The sequence below is a fragment of the Kwoniella bestiolae genome, chromosome 3, assembly GCF_000512585.2.
Source record: "Kwoniella bestiolae CBS 10118 chromosome 3, complete sequence".
Taxonomy (NCBI): domain Eukaryota; kingdom Fungi; phylum Basidiomycota; class Tremellomycetes; order Tremellales; family Cryptococcaceae; genus Kwoniella; species Kwoniella bestiolae.
Window position 1 is genome coordinate 1,785,275 of NC_089243.1, and position 26,108 is coordinate 1,811,382.

The 26,108-nt window shown below is 47.0% G+C and overlaps 14 protein-coding genes across 14 annotated transcripts; 7 read left to right on the forward strand and 7 right to left on the reverse strand.

Moving 5' to 3' along the window:
- Positions 1-130: 130 nt before the first annotated feature.
- I302_105356 (uncharacterized protein) lies at positions 131-1,436 on the reverse strand (the record flags this gene model as incomplete). The annotated part of the gene is made up of 2 exons (XM_019195218.1): positions 131-1,237; positions 1,296-1,436. 2 exons carry the CDS (start codon positions 1,434-1,436, stop codon positions 131-133), a joined length of 1,248 nt encoding a protein of 415 aa, XP_019042931.1.
- A 243-nt stretch (positions 1,437-1,679) lies between these two features.
- On the reverse strand, positions 1,680-3,296 carry I302_105357 (uncharacterized protein; the record flags this gene model as incomplete). Its single annotated transcript, XM_065870074.1, has 3 exons — positions 1,680-2,789; positions 2,879-3,169; positions 3,240-3,296. 3 exons carry the CDS (start codon positions 3,294-3,296, stop codon positions 1,680-1,682), a joined length of 1,458 nt encoding a protein of 485 aa, XP_065726146.1.
- Positions 3,297-3,735: 439 nt separating this feature from the next.
- Positions 3,736-5,480, forward strand: I302_105358 (uncharacterized protein; the record flags this gene model as incomplete). Its single annotated transcript, XM_019195220.1, has 3 exons — positions 3,736-3,771; positions 3,854-4,123; positions 4,206-5,480. 3 exons carry the CDS (start codon positions 3,736-3,738, stop codon positions 5,478-5,480), a joined length of 1,581 nt encoding a protein of 526 aa, XP_019042933.1.
- A 207-nt stretch (positions 5,481-5,687) lies between these two features.
- On the forward strand, positions 5,688-6,211 carry I302_105359 (uncharacterized protein; the record flags this gene model as incomplete). The annotated part of the gene is made up of 2 exons (XM_065870075.1): positions 5,688-5,837; positions 6,029-6,211. The coding sequence occupies 2 exons, from the start codon at positions 5,688-5,690 to the stop codon at positions 6,209-6,211; spliced, it is 333 nt and encodes a 110-aa protein (XP_065726147.1).
- A 105-nt stretch (positions 6,212-6,316) lies between these two features.
- I302_105360 (uncharacterized protein) lies at positions 6,317-7,084 on the forward strand (the record flags this gene model as incomplete). Its single annotated transcript, XM_065870076.1, has 1 exon — positions 6,317-7,084. The coding sequence occupies one exon, from the start codon at positions 6,317-6,319 to the stop codon at positions 7,082-7,084; it is 768 nt and encodes a 255-aa protein (XP_065726148.1).
- A 270-nt stretch (positions 7,085-7,354) lies between these two features.
- I302_105361 (uncharacterized protein) lies at positions 7,355-9,032 on the forward strand (the record flags this gene model as incomplete). Its single annotated transcript, XM_019195222.1, has 3 exons — positions 7,355-7,384; positions 7,471-7,728; positions 7,830-9,032. 3 exons carry the CDS (start codon positions 7,355-7,357, stop codon positions 9,030-9,032), a joined length of 1,491 nt encoding a protein of 496 aa, XP_019042935.1.
- A 511-nt stretch (positions 9,033-9,543) lies between these two features.
- I302_105362 (uncharacterized protein) lies at positions 9,544-10,929 on the forward strand (the record flags this gene model as incomplete). Its single annotated transcript, XM_019195223.1, has 2 exons — positions 9,544-9,738; positions 9,817-10,929. 2 exons carry the CDS (start codon positions 9,544-9,546, stop codon positions 10,927-10,929), a joined length of 1,308 nt encoding a protein of 435 aa, XP_019042936.1.
- Positions 10,930-13,586: 2,657 nt separating this feature from the next.
- I302_105363 (uncharacterized protein) lies at positions 13,587-15,188 on the forward strand (the record flags this gene model as incomplete). Its single annotated transcript, XM_019195225.1, has 3 exons — positions 13,587-13,849; positions 13,928-14,303; positions 14,364-15,188. 3 exons carry the CDS (start codon positions 13,587-13,589, stop codon positions 15,186-15,188), a joined length of 1,464 nt encoding a protein of 487 aa, XP_019042938.1.
- Positions 15,189-15,456: 268 nt separating this feature from the next.
- On the forward strand, positions 15,457-17,123 carry I302_105364 (uncharacterized protein; the record flags this gene model as incomplete). The annotated part of the gene is made up of 7 exons (XM_019195226.1): positions 15,457-15,588; positions 15,677-15,742; positions 15,813-16,021; positions 16,095-16,353; positions 16,501-16,678; positions 16,785-16,878; positions 16,970-17,123. 7 exons carry the CDS (start codon positions 15,457-15,459, stop codon positions 17,121-17,123), a joined length of 1,092 nt encoding a protein of 363 aa, XP_019042939.1.
- A 119-nt stretch (positions 17,124-17,242) lies between these two features.
- Positions 17,243-20,948, reverse strand: I302_105365 (uncharacterized protein; the record flags this gene model as incomplete). Its single annotated transcript, XM_019195227.1, has 2 exons — positions 17,243-20,770; positions 20,823-20,948. The coding sequence occupies 2 exons, from the start codon at positions 20,946-20,948 to the stop codon at positions 17,243-17,245; spliced, it is 3,654 nt and encodes a 1,217-aa protein (XP_019042940.1).
- A 1,384-nt stretch (positions 20,949-22,332) lies between these two features.
- Positions 22,333-22,572, reverse strand: I302_105366 (uncharacterized protein; the record flags this gene model as incomplete). Its single annotated transcript, XM_065870077.1, has 1 exon — positions 22,333-22,572. The coding sequence occupies one exon, from the start codon at positions 22,570-22,572 to the stop codon at positions 22,333-22,335; it is 240 nt and encodes a 79-aa protein (XP_065726149.1).
- Positions 22,573-22,674: 102 nt separating this feature from the next.
- I302_105367 (uncharacterized protein) lies at positions 22,675-23,388 on the reverse strand (the record flags this gene model as incomplete). The annotated part of the gene is made up of 1 exon (XM_065870078.1): positions 22,675-23,388. The coding sequence occupies one exon, from the start codon at positions 23,386-23,388 to the stop codon at positions 22,675-22,677; it is 714 nt and encodes a 237-aa protein (XP_065726150.1).
- Positions 23,389-23,577: 189 nt separating this feature from the next.
- Positions 23,578-23,982, reverse strand: I302_105368 (uncharacterized protein; the record flags this gene model as incomplete). Its single annotated transcript, XM_019195228.2, has 1 exon — positions 23,578-23,982. The coding sequence occupies one exon, from the start codon at positions 23,980-23,982 to the stop codon at positions 23,578-23,580; it is 405 nt and encodes a 134-aa protein (XP_019042941.2).
- Positions 23,983-24,419: 437 nt separating this feature from the next.
- I302_105369 (uncharacterized protein) lies at positions 24,420-26,105 on the reverse strand (the record flags this gene model as incomplete). Its single annotated transcript, XM_065870079.1, has 2 exons — positions 24,420-25,595; positions 25,671-26,105. The coding sequence occupies 2 exons, from the start codon at positions 26,103-26,105 to the stop codon at positions 24,420-24,422; spliced, it is 1,611 nt and encodes a 536-aa protein (XP_065726151.1).
- Between the last annotated feature and the right edge of the window lie 3 nt (positions 26,106-26,108).

The window sequence follows — 26,108 nt, forward strand, 5'->3', positions numbered from 1 at the left end:
AGCAAGAAGTGATATCTACAGTAATCGCAAATGACATTCTCCTACCCCGCACATACCTACGGCTAAACGGTTAATCTCTGTGCCAGGCCATGAGTACGAGTACTTCTCCACCCCCAATATGAGATGCCTTTCATCTCTTGAACACCACCTTCAAACGATGTTCCACATGATACACATCTACAAACCGTATCCTACTATCTACAAGCTCCATCATCCCCCAAGGACCTATCCTTCTCTGATCTGATCTACCACCATCTATTCGATCAGGGATGGGTACCCTCCAATTCTCGTATTTATCCTCGAACTCCTGAATATCTTGACTAAGCTTCGGCGACTCATTCCTGCCAATCTGTTGAGGTAGCAGGTCCTCCAGACTGTAGATCTCCAGCGTAGTCTGCTTATGATCGTCATAGCCGGTATCTTCCAGAGGTAAGAAGTACGATACCCCTCTTAAGATCTTATCCAACACCTCGAATCTCCTGTTCACCCCATCCCCTCCAATGGCGATATGCACATACCATCTATTGACCAACCCATGTGCTATATTAGGAAGAGACTCAAGATCCTCTATACTTCTGAAATCGAATTTCAGATGACTGATCACCTCCCCCGTTCTGTCCGATAGGCCAGCCCCATCATACAAACAATTATTGAGCGCCATAGGTCCAAGCGTACTATACTGCTCTATCACCCTCGGTTTAAGTACCTTGATCAACTCCAAACCAGACTCTTCAGGTTCATCGTCAACCCCCGTGAGCTGATTCCAAAGTACAGTCGGCAGTTCGTTAATGTATATCATGGAAAACTTGTTCAGTCGATGATGTTTATTATACTGTATCTGCGCCATCTTATCATTCCACCATCCTCCATCGTACGCTCCGACGCTCAACCTATCTATTCCCTCTTGCCATATATTCTTTAGGTGATGCTGGATGACGAGTGATTGGAGTATGTCAACGTATTTCGAACAGTTATCCAAGTCCACCGATGATTTGGCGAAGAAACCGTTTTCCCATTCTACTTGATCTGCTTCAGAGAGATCGTAGTACGCTAATCTGGTGTTGTCTTCCATACTTTGTTTGTGGGTGAGATCTAACGTCTTGACGTGTCGTAGTAATTCCACTTTGAAAGATACTCCAGGGGTAGAAGTGGGATGAGATAGGCCGGTGAAGAACTGTAGGGGATCATCCACTATTGGATTCGAGTATAGGATCTTTCCAGCTAGATCGAAGAATCGCTATCAACGATCAAAAGGTAAGCAGCCGTACGCAAGCTAAATAAATGATGGGGTTCACCTTGTTCAGCCGCAAGACCGTCGTCAAGTCATGTTGATGATAGTCCTTCCTCGTACTTCCCGTACCTACAACGGGAGGTGGGCGATGTACAACGTATAAAATTCTTTCCCATATCTCCTCTGGGAGGTCATTTGCAGCCATCTTTCGGTGAGCTGTCTGATAAGTTGAGAGGAGTATCGAGAGAATTGATGCGAAATATGAATTTAGAAGCAAAGTAGCCGAGCTGAGCGCAAACCAAGAGTGTGCCTGACAATGACATGTAACCCTAGCGCAGCTTCGCTCCTCCGAGTATGGAGCTTGTGTCTTCATACCACACATATGCATACAACTTTTTCGTATTGGACGCTATGAGGGGATGGTATCTACCCGTAAGATATGTACAGCTCACTCTCTCCCAGAACGACTCCCACAAGCCTCGCATCTCCCCTCCAAATGTTCCTCCAACTTAATCCCCTCTATCCCCTTCTCCGACAGCCCCAGATACCTATCCACCTCTGCCCTCTTCCTCTCCCAACTCCACTCTTCATCCCACTCCTGTATCTGAAACCCCTTCAGATACCCCCCAAATTCCTCATCTACTCTCATAGGACTCAACGCACCATGAAATACCAACTTGGTTCTCGGATCCGAAAATTGTTCGGCCCTCAGGTCGTATATCCTCCCGAGGAGCCACTGGTACGTACTCCCCCTATCTACTATCCAATCTTTCCGACCTGTATCCTTGAGCCTGTCCCACGATCCATCCTCTATTATCCAATTGTTCGTCACTCCCTGAATGAGAGGTAGGGGTCGACAGGAAGTGTCGGTATGGGACTTGGTGATATGTATTGTGTAGCTCTGTAGATTTTTGACGCGATGTATGAAGATCGATAAGGGACCTGTAAAGTTATCCACACATAGATGTTGGAGTGACGGGCAGTTCGAGGTCAATTCGTATCCGAATTGATAGGATATCTTGAGAGATACCGCTTCGTCCTGATGGCGTTTCGATAACAATCCACCGAGATTGTTGAAAGAGGAGTTTGAAGGGGGTTGAAACCTCTCTAATCCTGATGCTAGGAAGTTGTACCCCACATCCCACCTTGAATGTTGAGTCTTACCGAATGCTCCCACCGTGAGGATCTGCAAATTACCGAACAGCTGTATTCCTTCCGGAAGACTTTGTCTGATCTCCCGAAGTAGGCGAGTAGTCCGAAGAGCAATGTCCACATCCCTCACTAAGGTTACTGCAGGCCATCTACTCCTCTCGAGCGAGAAGAGACCAGCTCGTGAGAGTGCTTCTCTGTCGGACTTGGAGAATGGCGGAACGATATCTGATTCGTTGGCGTGGGATGGATCGTACCCCACATCCAGTCTGTAGATGTATTGGAACAATTCTAATTTGGAGAGTCGGTTAGGTGAGATGGGTTTGGAATGTATGTGCGATAGGAGGAGGTCCGGACGGATGGTGATTACTCTGGTGTATAGGATTGGAGCGGCTATGGAGTACCATTTCTGTTACATGCATCAGCTAAATCACATGTTGCGCTGCACCGCTGGACAGTTGGTCGCGTGTGGGTAAGCTGCGAAGAGACACGACTCGCCTTGTTCACCCGCATAGCTACCGTCAGATCATGCTGATGAAGTTCTGTAGGTACAGATTTCTCATCTCCCTCCGCTCTACTTCCCATCCGCCTTCGCAGATGAAGTATGATCTTCTCCCATATCTCTCTAGGCAGGGTGGGCAAATCTTGCTTACCCCCTTCTATGACCTCGAAGTGAGGTTCGGGTCTGGGAGAAGCTGGCTCAGGTGAGAAAGGGGCATCGAAGCTCGAGATATCGTGGGGAGGTATTGATTCTCGGAAGACCCGACCATGCTGCACGGCCTCTTTCAGCTGAAAGTATCAGATACTATGTCAGCTTTGTGACCATCGATCAAAGCATATATGCTGGCCTGAGACTGACCTGTTTCACCTCTCTATCCCTCTCGCCGGCCGACGCTTTGGACTCTACCGCTCCCATATGTCCCTGAGCGTGAGGAGGTTCTTGTGTCACGGACGATGGAGGTAGCTGGTCAATAATGATAAGATTGAAGGGTGATAAATGCTGTGCACGATAGATAACTCTGATTGAGATGTTACGTGACAGATGAGTTAGCTTCACGCGGTAATCAAATCATGTCTTATCCGGAGAGATGACGCATTGACGCACGGACCGTCCTTATCTAATTCCACGCTAAACAGTGAGCACAGCCTTTGATTCTGTCAAGTTGTGTGTTTTGTAATGTGATTTGACATGCTTCTTCTATTCCCTACATGTACAAGTACATCATGACTACCTGGTACATGTTAGAACAAGCATATCATGTCTCTCATCCTTATCCTTGTCTCAACATACCAAATTGCATACTCGAACACCATCGACCTCCAGACAACCTGACTCACCCAGATCAACACTCAATATGGGTATCAATCCTTCAAAGCTAGCCATTAGCAGGGTATGTACTCCACCCCACATCATTCTCTTAAGCTCTCGAGCAAAGTAAGCGCAGCTGACTTGACTTGACGTGATGATTCTAGGCTGAAGGATTTTGCTCTGCCGGCAAATCCCTTCCTGATTTCATGTCAGGCGATGATATCTACTATCACAATGTCGATATTATCAACTCTTTTCCCGAATCATACTATCGACCCCACTCCACAGCGAATGATCTACCGGAACTACCTATCGAGATATGGCAGAGGGTATTTGTACATCTTCGAAGAAAGGTGGGGCCGATCAAGGGGAAACAGAGGGAAAGAGGGGATTGGCATCAGAGGGATTTGGTCAATGCGATGTTGGCTTGCAAAGTGAGTGCTCAATATTCTTAGTCTCTTCATTGCAGCAACACCTTCTCCAAAGCATAGCCCAGCTTAGCTGATGCATGATCAGAAATTCTACTACCTCACTGCCCCCATCCTGTACGCACGAGTAATCACCGACCGACCCGACCTCCTATTCTACGCCATCGGCAAAAAGTCTCTTGGGGGCCTTCCCGAAAGATACACAAGATGGACCAAACTTGATCTTCTCCAATTCGTTCATCGACTCGACCTCGCATACGGTGCCTTCCCAATCACCAAAGTCGATCTCCGATTCCCCATCTCCGAAGAAGACAAGGCGAGGTTTGAAGAGAAGATCTTCGTGTACAGTAACAACAACGAGGAGATCAGGAAGATGGTGAATGACGTGGATAATTCGCAATCCGCCGTGAGACAGGTCCACGATATCCGAACTCTTCGAAAACACTACCTAAAGAATCGAGAACCAGTCATAATGTCGAATCTGGAGATACTTACTGTACATCACCCATCATTCAAATATCGTCATATAGACTATTCAACCGATATACCGTATTATGGTATCTCCCATCCAAACGATAATGTCTCCTGGCCACGATACGCCTTATTCCCCAATAAGCTAGAAAGATATCGTCAGAAGATCGATGGACGGGGAAATTCATTCTCACCCATCACCTCCGTGACTAAACGACACCAATTCTCATACGAACTTGCTCGTATCGCCACCCCACGACATGTGTGTATGGACGACGATAAAGGACCATATGCCTACCGAAGGGATGAAGGGCGGTACGATAAGATCAAGCTCACCCCTCCGGAAAGTATCACACTGCATGTATATCCCAGATCAGTGGGGAAGTTCATCCTCCCTCCTGAAAAGGATAAACAGATGCTCAGGTGGAGGGTCCAGCCTTTGATATTCTACGGATCAACCTACAGGTGGGTGTTAGATGATTTCGAATGGACCAATCATAGTGATCGTCGACAGAAGGCGGACCTGTACCAATGGTTGAAATGGAATATAAGCGAGTTCAGAACGTACTTCCAACCGATCCCCAAGGACGAAATTGAGAAACACCATCATAATCTTGCAAATGCTCATAGCAATCGTGATGAGAAGACGAAGGTGGAGATATACGGTTGTTTAGATGTCGATCTGATTGATGAGGGATTTACGGTGCTGTGTGAAGAGGGGTATACAGATTATGATATCAATTGGACAACCGAGCAGAAGAGGGATCAAGTCTTGGCCTTTCTGGAGATTGAGAACGGGGTAGGCGAGGTACAGGTGATGGAGTACGAGGCCGGGGTGTGCCCTGCTTGTGGGGTCGATGCGAATAGGTGGACCTGTTTTGAGGCGGAGTGATGTGGACGGATTTGGGATAACATTGTATGGGTCGAGAATGAGTTTGTACGTATCTATCAAACATGAACAATTACGAATCCTTGCGAAGATGTCATACTCCCTGGGGTTAGGAGATCTTTTTCGTTCTCACTTCATCTTTCGCTAAAATGAACGACCTTCGTCCATCATCACTCCTTGATCACGCTACATGTATGAGAACACTGCAACATGGAAGCCCCAGGAATGAACCGCCTACCCGATGATGTCCTTCACAGATTCATCAAACTCTTGAAGGATATGCGACCCACTATTGACCCCACCGTAGAACATACCAGACAAAGACCCAATATGCTTTTAACCCTCATGCGAGTGTGTCCTGTAAGTATTATTTCTCTTCCTTTCTCCCAGTTTCGCCTCGCCCCCCTCCTCTCCCCAATTCTTTACTCCCCTACTTCTCACTTCCGCTCCTCTTCTCCTCATGTTTCCTTCTCCGTTCACCCTTTGCCCCTCTACCATCCTTCAAGTCAGTCACGTACTCACATTGTACTGCTCCCTCACACCTCACAAAGCGTTTCCATAACCTCATCATTTCCTACATCTACACCCCCTCGATCACCATTACCGACCCCTCCAAATTCTTCTTTGGACTCAACCGTCCCTCCCCCAATGGATGCGTACCGAAGAAGTACCGATTGAAAATGATAAAGAAAATCACCTTCGCATATCCCCACACTACCGGAAGAGACGGATAGTGGGAATGGGAAGATGTGATATTTCATCCTCAAGCGGATAAGGTGATGAGGTTATATATACTTGCATTGGATACGGTGGACCGAGCTATCACCATTCTTCGGGATATGAATTTGAATGGAAGGTTGTTGATGCGCAATGTTCAGAGATTATCGATCTTACCTATCCAGGAGTGCAGGTATGAGAACCACCATAGTCTGCTCAATCGGAAGTTAGAAAGATGGGGTGTAAAGGAATGTTATAGCGAGAGGATCAACTATCTCTTGGATAATCGATTTGATATCCAGGATCAGTTCCAGGCTATACTCGCCAGAATCCTGTCTCCCCCACATTTGTGCGACCATTCTTCCCATGGACCATATTCCTGGGATCTATCGGCAGTTCCACCGCCTAAAACATACACCACAGAGATAGGACGAGAATACATCCGATACAAGATTCCTATACCTATCCTTAGTAGTTCGACCACACGACTGATCATCAAGTCAGAGACAGTACAGAACTTTCGTCCAAAGGAAGATTGGTTTCTTACTCCGCAAGACAGGGAGGCGCGTTCTCTCGAAGGATTTCTCAGATGGTTTAGATTGATCCTTACCAAGACTGTCCGAGGTTTACCTAGGGGAAACGGGAATGGGAATGGACAAACTAGGATGATCATCTATCTACCTGTTGAACTATCCGTTCTTCGTACCGTTGCTCCGAGACTGCGTACTTCCCTCGGAGATCAGATTGAGGGGATGAGCTACAGTAAGATCTTCGAGGAGATAGGTAAATGGTTGATCGGGAAGAAGGGCTCGGGATTCAAAGGGAAGGGGGTGAAGGTTGATGTAGCTACTTGGGCGGAGAGGGGAGAGTGTCCTGCCTGTGGGAAATGAACACTGTGTTTAGGTTTAGGTTTGTGGATATGCAGTATGCTATGCAATAAGATTTACGAACTGAAGCATACGAGTGATAGCTGACCTGGCCATCGTCTTCCAGATTCGAGCATGAGTCTATTATCTTGCCGGAATGATAAACCCGATCTACCCTGAATACATAAATTTACAGTATTCCACTGCACGTGCTTATCAAAACGTAAATAAATCACCTTTCTCTCATCTCATCATCATCTCGTTCTCACTCATGCTTGCGACCTGCTCGAGAAGATGCCCAGCATCAGAACCTTCACACGCTGGGTGAGTGAAGCGCCTCTTACATACATACTTTCTGCAGCTAAATTCGAATGCAATACGCGCTTACCTTGAGGACTGCCTTCCATCAGCTGAAGAATCCTACGAGAGAACCCTCAATCGACACGAATCGAAGAGAAAGCAATATCGCCGTCGATCTCCCAAACAAGCCTGCTGCGGAACTACCCGATCATATATGGCTCGACATCTTGAAGCTGGTCCGAAGACCGACTGGGCAGATTCTACGCGATCAATGTTCAGTCTCGGGGCAGGTAGATGACGGACATGGGTTGAGTGATTGGAGTAGATATCATCAGAATGATCTGGCGGCTCTCATGCGAGTATCAAAGGTGAGTCACTCCTCCCATCATCCACTTGCATTTATATATCCTCCAGACCATCCGCATCGACCATACTGTTCTGACGTTTTGACGAACCCACCAATCCGTAGCAACTCCATCATCTCGCATCTCCTCTGCTATACGATCGAATCATCGTCTGCGATCCTTACCGACTATTCTACGGCATCGACCGTACTCCCTCCCCCGATACACGGTCATCGAAACTTGACTGCCTCGGACAAGTCCGCTCAATGGTCCTGATCTACTGCAAACCCTCCAAACAACACCCCAGCCCCACCCCGTCCTTCCAGCAGTTCAACTGGTCTCGACTTCCAATCTACCAAACCCCGAAAGATCCAGATGACCAGAACTTCCTTCAGGTGTACCTCACAGCCTTGGAGAGTATACATCATACAAATCAATTACTGGAGACAATCCAACAACCAAAATTCCCTCTTTCAAAGGCCAGTCGAGGAGATACAATGATCTTTCGAAACATCGAGCGATTGATCATTGGTATCGCAGACTTCAAAATGCGTAACCGAGGCTGGATGCTGGATGAACCATCTCCTAGAAATCTGAAGAACGGCCATGCCGAAGATCAAATTGTGAAGGACCTGCTGAAGCGGAGGAACGAAATTTCACTCGAGTTTGCATCAAATTTACGATACCACACCTCCAAAGCTAGAAAAGCATGTTTTCACTCGAATTTCGGTCCGTGGACTTGTATCCCCATGGCGAAGCATCAGAGTGATACGACCGACATTACAGCTTTTCTGGATCACAGCATCTCCCATCATCCCAAATCGATTCATATCGTACCTTTCACAACCAATCACTGGATCATCACCAAAGATCTGATCAAGGGGTGTTTCGTCAATACAGATAGTTCATGGTTGATGGACTGGATCGACGACGCTCTGCCAATCCTCCTGCACCACCTTTGTCGTATCATCGATGAATCGTTATCGAATTTCCCCAAACGACAACACTCTGGTAAGCTTAGGTCTACCGAATTGAACATCGTTCTACCCCTCGGGATGGCTCCACTGAGAACAGCCGCTATTTCCATAAAGACAGCCGCTGGTCAAACTGGCTTCTCGATGCCTCCTGCACGTCTTATGAGTATACAAGATAAGGAACAGGTATATGCTATCATTGGTGAACGGTTGATGCCTAAGAATACAGGGTATTACCAACAAAGAGGATTTTCACTCAAGGTCAAACAAGCGGAGGAAGGTGTACCTATGGATGTGGATGTTAGACCTGATCCGGTGGAATGTAGATGTTGCGGGTTAATTGAATTAGTTTAATGTATTTCCATTTCGAGTATATGGGGTTTTACTGTGTAACTGCCTAATACACTGCACTGGTGTGATCATTCTTACTTTGTACATATACCTGTATGTACCTGTACGTAGATGCATAAGATGTAGCTCGCTATGAGGGAGCTCTTTGTCTACTATACTGTAGACTGCAAGTTTGTTTGGTTCCTGGGAAACCGAGCTACTTGTGTAGCCTCGGAGAACGGTCCGAAGGAAAACCGAGCAAGCGAACCTAGCCTGTATGAGACGTCCGTGCTTTATTCGGCAAGCAGCACAGCTTTAATGCACTCTGGTAAGGTGTTGCAGATGGATCTTGCTATCTTGTTACATGGTGTGCACATCCTCATCCATTTTACATCATCAACAACATTTTACCATGGCTCCTATCAAAGTTGAACAACTCAACTGGCAGATATAAAGTTATCGCTATCTCGGCAATTTCAAACGATATAGTATACGTAATTCTCATCAAACTACCACCAACACCATACAAACATCAATGACGAAAGATAGACCTACACTTACAGCTACAAATGGTACGTTTCAGCCACTGTCCAGGTCACCCCAGCTCCCGCCTGAAATATGGGGTCGAATCATCACCTTCCTCCGCCGACCCATGGGATCGACCGGGTCTATGAGGAATCCAAACGATTATCATCAGAACGATCTGGCAGTAGCCATGAGGGTAAACAAGGTATGTACAGTAACTTGACTTTCTTTGTATACCATACTCGTACCGATCCCTCCAGCTCATACGCCTCACCTCATGTAGATGTTCTATCGCTACGCCGCACCCACCCTGTACCACCGAGTGATAGTCTCCAATTTCCCTCTCTTCCTGTACGGAGTCCCCCTCCTCCACCCCGGTGATCCACCAACAATCTTCGACACGCCCAAAACCCGTCTTCTGAAATACGTCAAACGGCTGGACATCGCCTACTCCTCTCTTAAACCTACTGGTCCACCCGACAATCCCCTCCCACATCTTATACTACTCCATCTGAACTTGCCGTCAGCGGTCATACCCCCACTTACGACAGATATAAACAATACCTACGAGGTAGCCAAGGAGCTATTGATGGGATGGGCCAAGTCGGCTGATGCATCGCTCCTATTTCCGGTTTTGGAGGTAATAAGTACAGGAGGGTTTGGAGAGAGGTTGTGGGATAGCTATAATCCGAATTTCACCAAATTGGATTACACCGATATGACCACCTACCAAACCACCGAGGAGGTAAACGAATCAGCGGGGGTACTAAATCATCTGTTCAAACAGCAATTATTCGGTAGATTCCTTACGGGCTGTTCGATCCCTAAGAGAATAGTAAATTACGTATCGAGTGGTCCGATGACTCCTGTGTATAATCGGCATTTCCCTAACGATCATATGCTCATGACTCGCCTATCCACCTCCGACACCTACGATGCAACACTACCTCAGAGCTATACGACCCACCTACTACAACAGATATACAGAGGTGTATGGCTCAACGTAGCTGAGGGAGTGGTGAATAGATGGGTGGTAGATCCAATATTTAGGGAATGTAGGGCCGAAACTCAGATGTTGGTATATACCTATATAAGAGGTCAGCTGGTGACTAGACGACAGCTTTCGAAGATGTTAAATATGGATAAGAACACTAAGATCAGGGTATATGGGGTGTTGGATCCGGAGATGGTTCATAATGTTCTGCCGGCTTTGGTGGGGAATCATGGGAATTTTGAAGGAGAGTATACGGATGAGGAAGGGCTTAGGACAATGAAGGCTTATCTGGGTATTGGGATAGATGAGGAGGAGGATAGAGATACTTTTGCGGAAGTGGAGCTGGTCGGAGATGTGCCGGGTAGGATGGAAGAGGCTGGTGGGGAGGACGAATATTTGTGAGCAGATTACGTCTGTGCAATGTGGCTGAGTCATGATCGAATGTATCTTCATTAGCTTGGTCGGTTGATGCATACACATTCTCTTCAGTGACGATGGGATGATATTGATATAAACATGTATCTTTCAAGCTGTCCACTGTATATACAAAATCCTGACTTTGGCTCCTCTCTTCCACTGAAGATCAACTATATCACCTTGGTGAATCCGCACTTTCCTTGCCCTAAGCCTCGCACCATGGACAAAGCCCAGCCGGATCTTCCATCAGCCTGATCGAAGCACCACCTCCTACAGCTTGATTCAGATATCTTCGGAGATGTTCGGGGTTGGTCTCTTTTGGGTGATTGGGATGATTGTTACTACGGTACTCGGATATGCAATAGGCCAATTCGGTTTGGGCATTCAGAACGTTGTATACTTCGATGGAGGTAGAGCTTCGTAATTGGTCGCTGACTTCAAATCGATCCCTCGCTACCCTGAGCTGGCCATGCAACCATTCAAGCAGTTCGTGAATTCCAGAACGGTCCCATCCTTCCATGCTGACTGACCAACGGTTGACACAGTCTGAGACAATCCGTATATTCGTTCCACATTCCATCGTTGTTCCGGTGATATGACAAGTGTAAACCTCGAGACTTGGTTGACATTTTCGTACCATGAGAGACGAGATATCCTCAGGGGTTGGTTACGGCGTATGCTTGAGGCCCATTGTTGACGTGTGAGCAAGCGTGTGTGGGTGAAGCAAGACATCCCATGACGTTGGCGAGACAATTCCTTTCGTACAGATATCGAGCTTGAGACCACGCGGCGACACGCAAATCTGAATTCCTGGTATCCCCGAGCTCAACAGGAAAGAGATCATCCAAGAAGGGACCGAGAGTATCCCAGGCTGTAGGTCCGTGGGAAACAGTGAAAATCGTTTGGAGATTGGGGAAAAGCATCGAATTTTTCGAATTTCGAGCTCATGCTATGAATACTCGACCCATGACGATCCTCAGCATATTCAGGTCGCTGACTACGTGATGTGGAACTCTTACGTGAATCCCTTGCACAGTCCGGCTTTGAACGCATGATTTCGGGAGGACAAAAGCCCAATGATCTTCTGACTCTCCTCGAGTACGCACGAGGTGAAACTTTTTGATACGTTTGAATAAGTCGAGTTTTGATAAGCCTCCTTGGACGCGTTCGTTTTCGATCGAAGTCTCCTGGATGGGGTCGACACCTTCGAAAAACCTCACAAGGTCCTCTACTATCACTTCCTCATACAGAATTGGAGTTGCGATATCGTAGAAATACTATGGCGATGTGATCAGTAATTAGATGAGCTGATGTCACACCGAGATCAAGGTAGAAGATATCACTCACTTGCACACCATCGTGCAGTTTACCAAATCACCCTGACCATATTTGATCTTTCTGAAAGCCCTTCTAGGTTCACTCAAAGATCCAGAAGAATTCACAGGGGGCAGAGTGGGGTTTCTGACCATGCGAAGGATTTTGGTTTGAATTTCCAGAGGAAGTTGAATGATGTAGTTCTTTGGTCTCCCAATGGCGGATTTGTAGATGGGGGGTTCACACAGGGGAGGCCTGTCCGCCAGTGGGAACGGCAGTGCATATTGGAGGAACAAGCGGTCAAGATTGAGATGTGGAAGAAAGTTGTAGGTCGGCTCAAACGGAAGATCACCGGTTTGTGAGCGTTTTTGGCACGGTCGCATCTTGCGGAAGGTACAAGGTCTGTACTCACCATATTTGCGAGACTTTAGAGACTATGCCGGTGAAATGCTGTTGCGAAACTGGAGACGATGAGGGGAAAGGGAAAAGATGATGATAAGAAATCAAGATGATAGACATTGAGACATATAGTAGTGTCCGGTGCAGTCAAGGTATAACAAAACTGTTGATTGATGATGGTGCACAAAACACGGCCTGAGCGGGAATGTGGCTGCTATACTGTATATAGACTTGATTCTCGATGGTCAAAGCGCAAGTGGGGGAAAGTTATGTCTTAGATGGATTGATCATTTCCCTGGTGTATCCTTGGATACCATCATTAACCTCTATCGAGAGCCATAAAATGATACAAGCATTGCAGGTCAAAAGGGGGATAGGACATCTTGTCATTTACTATCTGTCATTTGACAGTCCTCATGTATAGCCACCCGTAACCAAATATACCGTGTTTATCTCGCCATCCTGCAAGTAAGTCCATGCGGTTCCTGTACGACACAGGCTGATATCTTACTTCAGACCCTACTTCACTCAGCCAATGGCTCGCAAGGGATATGGGCATCCATGTGTGAGATCATGAACTCTACTCCTTCCACGCACACTGCCATTCTGAGTTTATGCTTGTCTATCGCTTCGAGTACAGTGTCCACCGCTTGTTGAGTCTGTCTTCTCACTGGAGGAGTCGTCGGAGAAGCCTCGGAAGACTGTTTGCCGCCTGAACTGTTAAATTGACTCTATTGGCTCGGTTAAACAACCTGTTGTACTGCACGGCTCATCTGCTAATCCTCCCATTCTCTATCTATTCGTTGTTCCAACATTTCAAAACGAGCAGATATATATCATGGAAGCAATGGAACAAAGAGTCCTTCGCCCAATCAATATGTCGTCTTGCACTTTCAACAAGATAGACACGTTCATTTACCATTATCACAATGATCAGACTCGACGTCCAGTTATATCAATCACCTATTTACCTTCCCCCTTGCACTTCTACGCAAGATGATATTGCCCTATCAGGCTGCGTCCGAATAACCAGCTCGACTACCGGCAAAATACCAGGACTGGAAGTCTTGCTTGTCAATACGATAGAACACCGTAGTGAGGTGGGAGGAAAGTGGTCTGCTTGCGAGTTGAATGAGGCTTTCACGACAACTGTCCTGGAGGGGGATCATTGGGTACAGACAGGTACGACTGAGTAAGTCTCTATCGTTACTTATCCAATGTAATGCTCAAGGTCAACGTAGATGCTGATATGGCTGGCTGCCTTTCATAGCTTCGAGTTCTCCCTCAGAATCAAACGAACGGTCCCATACACCCGTACAACGCATTTCGACAGAGTCAACCACACTCTCTATGCCATCGTCCCTAACGGTCCACCAGGCTACGATCGATATCGACCATCGTCAAGAAATACCAGCCGGTCCAATCTTCTCAAGAGGTCTCTGCTTCCCAGATCGAGGAACAAGAACGAACCTCACACAGTTTTTCATCCCATCTCTCGAGCGCCTGTATTAGCCATTGCAGCGGAACCCGTACATGTGTATGGTCCGAAATCATATTTGGATCAGGTCAATACGTCCAGCTGGTCGGAACGGACCCAAATATCAAGTATCGGAGTGAATGTCTCGTTAAGATCGGAAGAGGAATATGTGAGTTGTCTTAGCCGACCTTGCGTCTATATTTTTATATTGATCAGTTACTGTGGACAGGCTGCCCTAGGTTCCGCATACTCTGTTGAACTCAAGATCAGCAATTTACCTCCGACCCTCACATTACATGGATGGAACATCGTGCTACATCAGGTGACCCAGAATGAGAGAGGAGCGGTCTTCAGGGATGTATATACCATAGGAGCAGAGAATGAGGCCACCTCCCTACTCAGATTACCTGGTAGATCCTGTCCCCGCAGTCAGGACGAATATCTATGGAGAGGACCAGGAGCGCCCCTGAAGAATGGAGACTCGCCGTCGTCGTCGACTGGATCGACGTTCACCCGAGCTTTGAGTACTCGTCTCCCATCGCCCGTGATTGGTGGTTTACCATCTTGCCATGACGGATCAACATACGCGTCAATCCACCATTCCATATCTCTAGTATTGCACTACTCTATCTTAGGGGAAGATATCGGTGGTGATCCTCTGCCTGATCCTACTACTGAAGGCTCAATTCGATCATGGGTGTATGAAAGACCGATACATATCCTTTCGGATCTGCATGGTCTAGGGGAGGTGCCCACACCCGCATATTCCCCTAAGGAGGTCGGAACTCTTCCGGAAACCAAAGTGCAGGATCTAGACGTAGGGATGGATCTCGTTCAAAGGCTGAATCTATCGCATATGGTATCTATGAGCAAGTCGAAGACTGGGTTCATGAGACCTTCCGTGCTTCGTGCGGATACACTTGGGTCTAGGATACAGGAACATTGGTCAAGGACTGGAGGGCTTTGTGCGTGTTTTGACGAAGCGGAAGAACGAGGGAATAAATGTATACGGATGGAGTCGGTCGAAGGAAGCGAGGCGATCAAGCTTTCTTAGGAGGAGTTGTAGGTTGAAAGATGATTATATAGTTCATGTATGGTATCTCGTAGCGAGTAGTTCATCATAATGCAATCACAGAGTCATCGTACAGGATATACCCATACTCTGATAATGACATAGATAGTGGAGGTCCGAGCGCACGTTTGACGCGTTCAATGGCTCATAGGACGCGAACCACGAGTAAGAAATCAAAAAGTCGGAAAGTTGATTTCATCTCGACACACCATCTCAATTGTTGCACCGCTCTATTGCATAAGAAGTCAACATGTTCATAGCTATCATCGGAACCCCTTCATCTGGTAAACGGACTGTCCTCGAGTATCTGGAGAGGAAATATGGGTTCAAGAGGGTCAGGCTGGAAAAGAAGGGAAAAGAGTCAGTAGACCAGGCTAAGATAGTGAGTCTTCTTTTTTGACTGCTCTTGCAGCGTCTCAGCTGCGATGTTCGTGTTTGAACTTACAGCTGAGCTCTTGATCTACTTGTAGAGCGGCAACGAACTCGATCAGTCCATGAACGAACTGACCGTATCTTCCAGCACCACCCCAACGCCCGTAAGTGATATTCCAAAACTCATTTCCCTTCAAATGCTTAGTCTGACCAAGATGAACTCGCTTGATATAGTCCACGCCCCTCGAGTCACCTTCTTCAAATCTCACTTTCACGTCGCAGCCAGCCTTACTCGACTTCATAACCCGCAACTGGCTCTCACATCACGTCACAACCGACCTGACGAGCTATGAGGAGATCGAGCCATTTGTAAAAAGGCCTTTCTTCCTGTGTGTCAGCGTGGATGGACCTATCCTAGTTAGGTATGAGAGGGAAAAGATAAGGTGAGAATCTACCTTGCTGTGTAATGCGACAGTGTACATTGATCTATGCAGACTGACACAAACGTATGACCAGATCCTTACAAAACGGCTCATCACTCTCCCTCGAGCAATTCATCCAATCCCACGATACCCTCCTCAACGGCTCAATACCTTCCCTACCATCCTCATCGCTCTCGCAACATCCCCAAACGGACTTCAAGCGATCCCTATCACTAGCTCAGATATCAATATGCAACAATTTCCCCGCGGTGCTGGATCTGGAGGGGTATTTGGATAGGTTGAATCTCGTTGACGAGGAGAGACTGAGGCCTGGCTGGGATACGTATTTCATGGTGAGTGACTGTACCTATCCTCTAGAGATACAGCGCTGGAACATCGAGTAAGAATACATCTGTACTCTTTAATCGGAAAGGAGAAGAACACGCTGGTATTTCTGTTTGTGCGACAACTCGTTCTGATTCTCTGATATGTGGTATTAGACACTCGCCTCATTAGCATCCCACCGATCAAATTGTATGAAACGTAGAGTCGGAGCTCTGCTCGTCCGATCGAAGCGGATCCTGTCGACGGGGTATAACGGTACTCCCAGAGGAACGAAGAATTGCAATATGGGTGGATGTAGGAGATGTAATGGGTCTGCGAGGGGTGGTGAGGCATGTGAGTTTGGGTTGATCCCATATCTTTCAAGTCACTAAACCTCAACGAGGTCATTCATGGAAGGAGTATCCTGTCAGCTGACCTGTTGAATACTTCACATGAATAGTGAACGAATGCTTATGCTTACATGCCGAGGAGAATGCTCTGCTCGAAGCTGGGCGAGAGAGGATAGGCGACGATTCTGTCATATACTGTAACACGTGAGTGACAAGCTCTACGGCCCTTCCCATCTCTTCTTCGCTCCCGGCTCTACTTTCCTCTCCGCAAGTGATACTAATTGTATTCTACTAGCTGCCCATGTCTTCGGTGCTCCGTCAAGATCGTACAGTGCGGCGTACGTGAAGTAGTCTACAATCAAAGCTACAGTATGGACGAAGCTTCCGCAGCGGTACTTCGGGAGGGTGGAGTGATCTTGAGACAGTTGCATATGCCTGGTCAATTGTAGTACTTTATATGCATACAACATTGTTTTGACCCCATTACCGGATTGTCTACCATACTCGAACTGCTCAGGTCATACCATTCTATCGTTTAACTCGGATTCGGATCGAACATCTCTCTCTGTTAACCTCGACTCCCCAATATCCTCTCAACATTCCCCTTAACATCCAACCCCTCCTCCCTTAGAAACCTCCAACTCCGCAAATCACCCTCCACCTCCCCAACCGTAGCATTCATAACCAACCACGCAGCATCCCCATTCCTCCTCATCAACTCCTCATATACCCCTACCGCCAATCCTTGCAATTCCTCGTCCATCCTCCTATCCAAGAAAGGTCGCGCTATCACCATCATCTCCCATATCACCTGATCGTCCACTGGTACTTCCTTAACGATGAAGAGCAAGATATTGAGAATGGAGCGATGTAATCTATGCGAGATTGTATACTTGTCCATCCCACTGATCCCTATTCCAGCAGTAGGCGCAGTGAACGCAGAGGAAGAACGTTTATTCAAGGCGGATCTCTTATCACTCTCCCACTGGTTCTTCAACAAAACCTTGATCCGTGGCCACACATGATCTATAACCCTCTTCGACATGAAATCGCCCAGTTCCGCACACAATCGTTCAATCACCTCGCAAGCCTCCGTTATAATGTATGGATGAGCATTTTCGTCCAAACGATTCAAGATGGAGTTCCAGGATTTATCAATGAGCGGTAAGAGTTCTTTCTCCCTATTTCCCCTGGAGAGGACGGTCGTAGCGTTGGAGATTATCGAGAGGATCTTGTATCGCAGAAAGGGCGAGGAGTGGGTAAGGAAAAAGATGGATTTCTCGAGGATCCGTATACACACAGATTGAGTTCGGGTAGGCGGGATTTCTTCTTCTTGCACATTATCTGATGGGGATTCCTCTTTCTCTTTCTCATCTTCATCGGGAGGTATATCACCCTTACCCCAAGCATGTTGAGGTGCTCTTTCCAGTATCTCCCCAATCTCCTCTTTCCTCCTCCTCTCCCTCTCATCCCACCATCCAAAGAACATCTCAAAATCATCTTTAGGACTCGGTGGTCTCTCGACCCTTCTCATTTCGTTCAACTTCTCTCTTCTTTCCTCCGTCAAGCCCTCAGAGGCAATCTCATCATTCATAACCTCTATCAGCGTTCCCAAGACAGCTAACAGACTGCTGGCCAACGCCTCATACCCATGATAATCATCCAGCGCATCGAATATCTCATCCACCAAATCATGTACCATCGGTACGATCTCCGATCCAACAAGCTTGATCATAGCGATTAGTACCAACGGTGCGGTAGGCGCTAGTTTGGCAGGGAGCAAGTGTAAAGTGACGATGTTGATGACGTAGTCTACGTTGTCCAGGACCATATTCTGTGGACTGGCGTATCCGATATTATAGGAGATCCGATGAAGAGCTGTGGTAGCGTATTCTCGGATGATCGATCGGGGAGAAGCGAGATGCGAGAGAATGACGTAAAGTGATGTGAGCAGCAGGGGTCGGAAAGACGAAGAGAGGATTTGAGAGGTCAACGTGAGTGTTTCGAGTGATAGACAGGTAAGAAGAGCATGTTGGGCTTGAGCTTGAAGTCGGCGGGTCTCCATCGATGCTTTAGTGTTGGAGATGGGTTTCCGGTCGAGCAAGGTAGTAAGGGAATCTATACCCTTGGTTCGTTCTACTGGTACTAGAGCTTCTGCATTTGGGTCTTCCTTATAATTCACGTCTTCTTCCTCACCACCTTCCATATGATCATCATCCTCTGCGATTGATACCAGTGTCTTGACGATCGCCCTGCTCATCTTCCGTACTGCTTTGCTCAATTTCCCTTCTACTCCTTCCAATTGAGCGGAAGATATCCTTTCCAGAAGCTTTTCGCAGACCCAAATAGCTGAAGCCGATTTGGCGACTTGCCTTTTCCTGTTCGCCTTGGCAAACAGTATGAAGTATTCGACCGAATGCAGAGCCGTTTCACCGCCTGCTTCACCTAGAGAGCGTAACATCTCGGCCAAAGCTTTTGAGGTGGATTCCGATTCGATGTACCGTAGAGGGAGATGTGGAAACACATGTCCCGGCTGCTGAGACGAACCATCGCTTGTTAAGAGAAGGACACCGGTCGGAGTACTGTCTTGCTGCCAACCCAATTGCGCTATTCGCTCAGCGGATCCCTCAGAAGCCGACCATCCGGTAGGTCGACCAAATTCTAGGCAGTTGAGTAATGCCCAACTCCACTTTTCCACTCCTTCGTTCGGGCCCAGCAGGTTTGAGATAGCGTTGGTATCATGCTTCGAGTATGATGTGGTTTGGGAAATTGCAGTGATGAGTTTCGCAACTTCATCGACTTTTTTCTCCTGTTCTGAAATTACCAATCTGGGTAATGAGTTGATAGCGTTACTGAGAAGATCTAACATCGTTGAATTGAGACTCAACCGCTCGTTCTCTAGCAATAAGCGCAACGTTCTCCGAGCATCGTGGCGCACGGGATCAAACGTGTCCTGAGAAAGCGATAGGAGGGACGCCAAACATCGAGGTTGGAGTGTAGCGAGGGATTCATGGCAGAATTCGATGATCGAGGAAGACAGGGATATGATAGCGTGGCGAGGGAGGTCGGAAGTATGAGAGGAGAGTGTGTGTATGATCAGTGGAAGTGCGTTTGTCAGTTGCGTAGAGGTGAAAGACAGATACGAAGCTGTGAGAGGAGGGAATGGATTCATCGGTTTGGAGCTTGTTGAGGAAGCTGGGGAGGGTGGGGGAGGTTCATCCGGCGGGATGGATTCATCCGATATATCCCAGTCTTCTGCTAATTGACTCAAATCATCAACTATCGGTCGTAAGAGCCTCAATGTCCTCAGATCTTCGTCGTTCAGTGTGCATACCACTACATCCTCTATCAGCCCCAGAATCTGCTGAGCTACTTCTCCTTTTACTTTTGCACCCTCACTTTGTACCAATTTCGCCATCGAGCTAATGACTCCAGGTAAGACGGCAGCCAATACTTCTTGTTTACCTTTGAGGTAGACTTTGATCAGGGGCCGAAGGAGTTTAAGTGAAGATAGTTGGAGTCGGTGGTATGGTGGAGAAGGGGAACTTGTGCCTAGCAGAAACGTGATAGTTTGGAATAAAGTGGGAAATAATGGTGATTTTGCGGTAGCAACCTTATCGAGCATTGAGGGGGTGGGATGAGGGAGGCCTTCTTCGTTGGTAGGCGTGGGCTGAAGTAGAGCGTCGAGTAACCGTACAGCCTGGAGTTGCAATTCTTGATCCATTTCTCTCTCCTTTCCCTTCCCTTTCCCCATCTCGTCCTTCAGTGATGGGCCTATAGCAGCTATGCAGAACTTCCACAACTGCTCCCATGCTACTACTTCCATACCCCCCTCGCATCTCCTCCAAGCAGATACAGTGCGTTCTAAGAGTCTGAAAGCGGATTCAAGGAATTGGTCAGGGAGGTTTGCTGGATTTGATTGGCGCAAGATGGAAGTGAGAGGGAATAGTATGTAATTGATCACTGCTGGATCGAGGGACGATTGTGGAATCGCGGAGAGATCTGATAGAAGAGTATCGATCAGTCTGGCATGTTGAGAATGATTTGTAGGTGCTTGTGAAGCTATAGCCATCAAGGCTACGCAAGTCGGTTTTACCTACAAACGAATTAGCTATGGTCGAAGTGACAAAATGCTGTTCCCAGCTTACCTTGCGGAAAGCCTCCATTCTCGCCATCCGACTCGCCATATCTGATGGGTGACCCAAGTTCGCTGATGAGGAGAGCGGCGGGGACAGCCTCGAGGGTCCTCTATCTGGTAGAGTGGATATTGGCATGGCTGATTGTTGTTCCTTTGTTTCGTGATTGCGGAGATGTGAGGTGTTACGGGCGAGTAATCATATCGCAAGAACCATTGAACGGATGTCACTTGTTGAGCTTGGGGGTTATCCGAAGATCCGAAGATGTACCAAGTAGCTCGTCTCAAGGTAGTGGAGTAGTCATAAGATGAGAGTCTTGAGGGCGATGAATGAATGCTGGTGTCGAACATTGTCTACGAGTAACGAGCAAGATCGAGTGGAGGAAGGAAGGTAGGTGAAGGTGAAACCAAACATTTGATTCCGCTCACTCTCTCGCGCGGGCTTAGGCCATTTCGGGCACTGGCCTTATGTGAGCACCTGAAATCGCAAGTGGATCTGAGCTGAGGTTGTCTCTCCAAATCACGATAAACCAGTACTCGATTCGGCACCATCGAGCTCAATCAACCAATCACAGACGTCTTCCAATGTTTCGCTCAATGCTCGGCTAATGCATTCGCAAGGCTATACTTCAACGGAAACGAGAACCTGGGATATTGTTACTGCTACGACGATGATAGTCTGTGGAGAGACGCGGGATTCACCAATTGTCGATTTGGCGATTGGTACGTCTACCCAAAAGTGAATCAACCTAGTGCGTTTGTAAGGAGACAGAAAGCGAGGATGGAGAGGATGGAAAGGAAAGTGAAGTACTGTCCGGATGGATTGAGGGCTTGTAATTTACCTGAGGGAGACGGAGATGGGTATGAGGTAGGTTCGCATTTTTGCTGCTGGGGTGCAAAGATCCCAGGGTCTTCAAAAAGCTCACACTGGTCAGTAGTGCATTAATACAACTCTCGATCCTGAGTCTTGTGGTGGCTGCCTTTATGGCGAATATGGTCAGTCCATCAATGCCACTTTGGGTGTAGAGTGAGTCATATCATCTCGGATTGAAGTAGATGTGCGTATACTGATTACTTGAGTTAATAGCTGCACGGCGATTCATGGAGTCACGACAATTGGAACGACTTGTCAAGACGGTAAATGTATCATATCAGGCTGCGCAGGAGGTCACGAACTGGTCGATGAGTCTTGCATAAGAATTCAGTGTAGCTTTTGGTGATTCCTTACGTGTTGACCGTCTAAGTAAGTTATCGCGAAATGGCAGATCGTCTGATCATACCTGGACTAGCTTTTGCCGATTTGCTTGTTCGACCCCTTTGTTTAGTATTCAGATACGTATCTCACATACATATATTTTACATATAATTTGGTACAGTTTCAAACAGTGTAGTATATACAAAGACATGCGAGAATGAACGTAAATACATATACCAATAACACTTCACTTCCTTCGTTACTAAGTCATGCGTATTTTCCCATCTGACATTGACTGACCACCGCTCCCCCTTTCCGTTCATTCCACCTATAAACTAGGACATCTCCAGAATTCCCCCTTGGCTCCACACGCAGAACACATACCCGCATCCTCCATCTTCATCACTTCCAGAGTTACGTTGCTCTCCGTGAGAGTGGGCGAGGTCAGGCGAAGTACTGGTCTGTCATTCATCTCTTTCAGTGATTCGATAGTCGTATCTTGAATGTTGATTGAGCTCTGGGCCTCCTCTCTGTTCGCCACTGTCAGACACAAAGCTCGGTACACCATCTGCCAGTCAACTGTAGAATATATCCTGACACTCGTCGATGCGGACGTGCGGCGGAGCGAGGTACTCTGAGGAGTAAGAAGGGGAAGTACGAGATCCCATATCTAATTGAATGCCTTGAGTGCCAAATGACGATCGTCCTGATCATCCTCTTCTCCTTCTTGATCTTCATCCTCATCACTGTAGGTGTCCCAGAACTCTTCCAAGGATATATCCTCCAAAATCAATCTATTTGACGTACCGCTGAGGAGATAAGGCTTCAATCCGCTCTTCAAATCCCTCGAGCTGAAGTGTATTGTACTCGTTTCTGGTAGGTGACCAAGAGAGCGGTTGTACTCTTCTGATGTATACTTTGTGGAGAACCCAAATCTTAAAGGTCCGTTGGCAACTTCCCTACAGATATGTAAAGGTTTCATTGACCTTTCGATCATTTCCACCCAGTCCACAGAGACCGTTTTCACTTTGTTCAGCAGATGCGAGAGATCATGCGAGTCGTTCGTGTTGGATTCCCGTATGTATTTCAGATAGTTATGGAAGCACTTGAAGTCCGGGAAATACAACTTTTGTCGATAACCGAAACTAACGGTTTTGACATTACTGAATAAACCAGGTTCAAATGGTGCGTCGTGGTTACGGGCCTTCTTCTTGTTGAATGTCTCGAGCTGTTTGATGGAATCGCTGAAACACCTTATGTTCCGAAATAAGTTGGGTATGAACTCGTGGGGCCGAAATGAGAGGTGTTGATCAGCCCATTGATTGTCCGGTTGAACCTTGATGAAGTCGTATGCGAAGCGCAAGTAGCGGATAGAGTTGAGCATTTCCAATCTCGATAGCCTACCGTTGCCTGGGATATGGTCAAGACCATAGAATAGCTGGGAAGGGTCGGTGATGATGATTCTCCGGTAGAGTTTGGGAGTCGCTGATGTGTGGAAGAACTAGGTCAGACAATATCACGTCAGCTCATCTCGGGTCGTCTGTCACGAGTGATCACTCAAGGATGGTGTTGATCAGGAAGAAGTCACTTTACATGATTGTGATACCTTGCTGAGCTCCGATGATTCGAGATACTCCCATACGTTACTCCATATCTTCAGAGGAACTCGCTTGATCAGATTCGATATTCTGATTCTCGCCCGTTGACCGTCGCACGTCCTACACAGACATCCTGGAAGGCGTTGACATATCAAACCGAGTTTCGAAGGAGGGGGAAGAGTTTTCTGCCTTGTACAGATCGTACATCTGCATTGATCGGATGGTTTAGTGGTGGTGAGAGGTCGCCAGATGGATACACCAGCTTGATGGCAGATTGAACATGCACATACATCTTCCTCTTCTTCTTCCTTTTCCTCTGTTGGGTTAGACTTGAGCTTCTTATTTGGTCGGTGTTGTGTATCTCTAGTGAGAGGGGTCATAACGCCAAGTGGTGGGTGATGTTGTCGGTTACCGCAACGAGGTGAGTGTAAGGAGAACTCAAAGAACAAGTGTAAGATGATGAAAGTAGAAATGGAAATGAAATAGAGAGATAGAGATACAGATTCATGGCTTCATCGATTCATGGATAATTGAATCAATCATCCGCGTCATGATACGCACAGAGCGCTAGACACATATATACACTTCAACGCACCGACTCGAGTGGGGGTGATGCAGACTGTGTTGTATACTGTATGATACTGCAGTGCATCCTGAACATCGTACTACTGAGTACTACATACAGATCACTTCATGGCATCTGTGCATACGTTTACAGTAAATGATAATTTCGATCTACTCCTCTCCCATAAGTTATACATGAGATGATCTACGTTGACTCCCTGCGCCTTATCAGTCCTATTACATTCATTGCTACTCATGTACATAATTCATATCCACCTTGAGCTCCGCAAGCGGGACATGGCCCAGCATCTCTGATGTGCGCCAAGTCCACTACAACATCGTACTTGCTGTATACCTGAGAGGTCAATGTCACTTTCGATTCACCTTCACCGATTTCGTTGTACTCCATTCTCAGTGCGACTGATTTTTCCGGTGGACCGCCATGATTAATTATGTAAGGAGGGACATGTATCTTGAGGAACTTGAATAAAACTGACCAATCAATCGACGAGTATATCTTGATGGTAGTTGCTTGACCGGGCGAATTCCCATTCCTCGAGGAAAGATCCTCTAGTATGGTGGAAAGTGTAATTGATTTCAACCAGTTGAGGATCATCTGAACAAAGAGCATCTGGTCTCTAGCCAACGAAGATGCGTAGTCCTCGTGGAGATACATCAACTCGGTCAGAGTGATATCTTCCATGATCCATCTATTCAAAGTGCCATAAATGATTTTGGGTCGGATTCGACTTTTCAAATGTCTTGAGCCATAGTGTATGGTGTGGGTATGAGGAATACTGGCATAGTGATGTTCGTAAGAGGATGCGAAACCGAATCCAAAAGGACCATTGGCGACTTCCCTACAGATATGCAGTGGTTTGATATGCTTCATCAGAAGGTTGGTCCATCGATTGGTTATCTCCCTTCTATCCCTAGTAACCGTTAATTCCGAATACGGACCATTAAACTTCTTATAATCCCTCGCGTCCCTCAGAAAGTTTCTGTAGTAATTATGATCATGCATTGGAACCATCGTTCTATATCCGAAACTGATCGTTTTCAGATTCTTGAACAGTCCACCAACCGAACTCAATATGCGATGGTGCAAGGCGGATAAGATGAGTTGGGTTGATATGGCGATTTGGCTAGTCTTGATGGACAGATCGGTTAGACATTCCCATTGATCGATATGTTTTGAGTTTAAGGACCATTTGTTATTTCGAGGAACCTTGATTTGATCGTATGCGAAGTGGAGGTGTCTGATTGACTTGATCATTTCCAATTTCAGTAATCGTCCTCGTATTGTGCGTGATGTTTCTGTTTCTGAGCGTTTCTTGGAGGGAAGATGATCGAGGCCGTAGAACAGCTGTGAAGGGTCTTGGATGATGATCTTGCGGTACAGCGACGGGACGACTGAATTGTGTAGAAACTGCCCGAAGGAATGATCAGTATATGTGAATGACACTGACGACTGATCATGCGGATCAAGGGACTTCATACTGACTGAGCATGTTCTCATGACCTTGTTGAGATCGGAAGGAGGTAAATATCCCCAAATGTTACTCCACACTTCGTTGGGGATACGCTCCAGATGAATGTTCTCGTTCTCGTCAGCTCGGTCTTCCTCGTACGATCCCGTCAAGCTGGCTCGTTGGCATATCGTACATTGGCATGGATCGGGATTGGGAGTGAGATTCGGGTGTCTCGCTCGGAGGCATATCGTACAACCACATTTCCCTGCTTGTGTTGTGGGTTTCGTGGGATCGGGTTGACCATTGATTTGTGGTTGTGGTTGTCTGGGATATGTTGAAGGATCGCATCCCGACCAAGGGCAATCATCAGCCAATGAAGGTGTTTTTCTGTTTCGTCTCTTCTTCTTCCCTTTACTTGATTTGGGTTTTGTTTGAGGTCTCTTTGCTGGGATCATACCTTGGAGCATGAT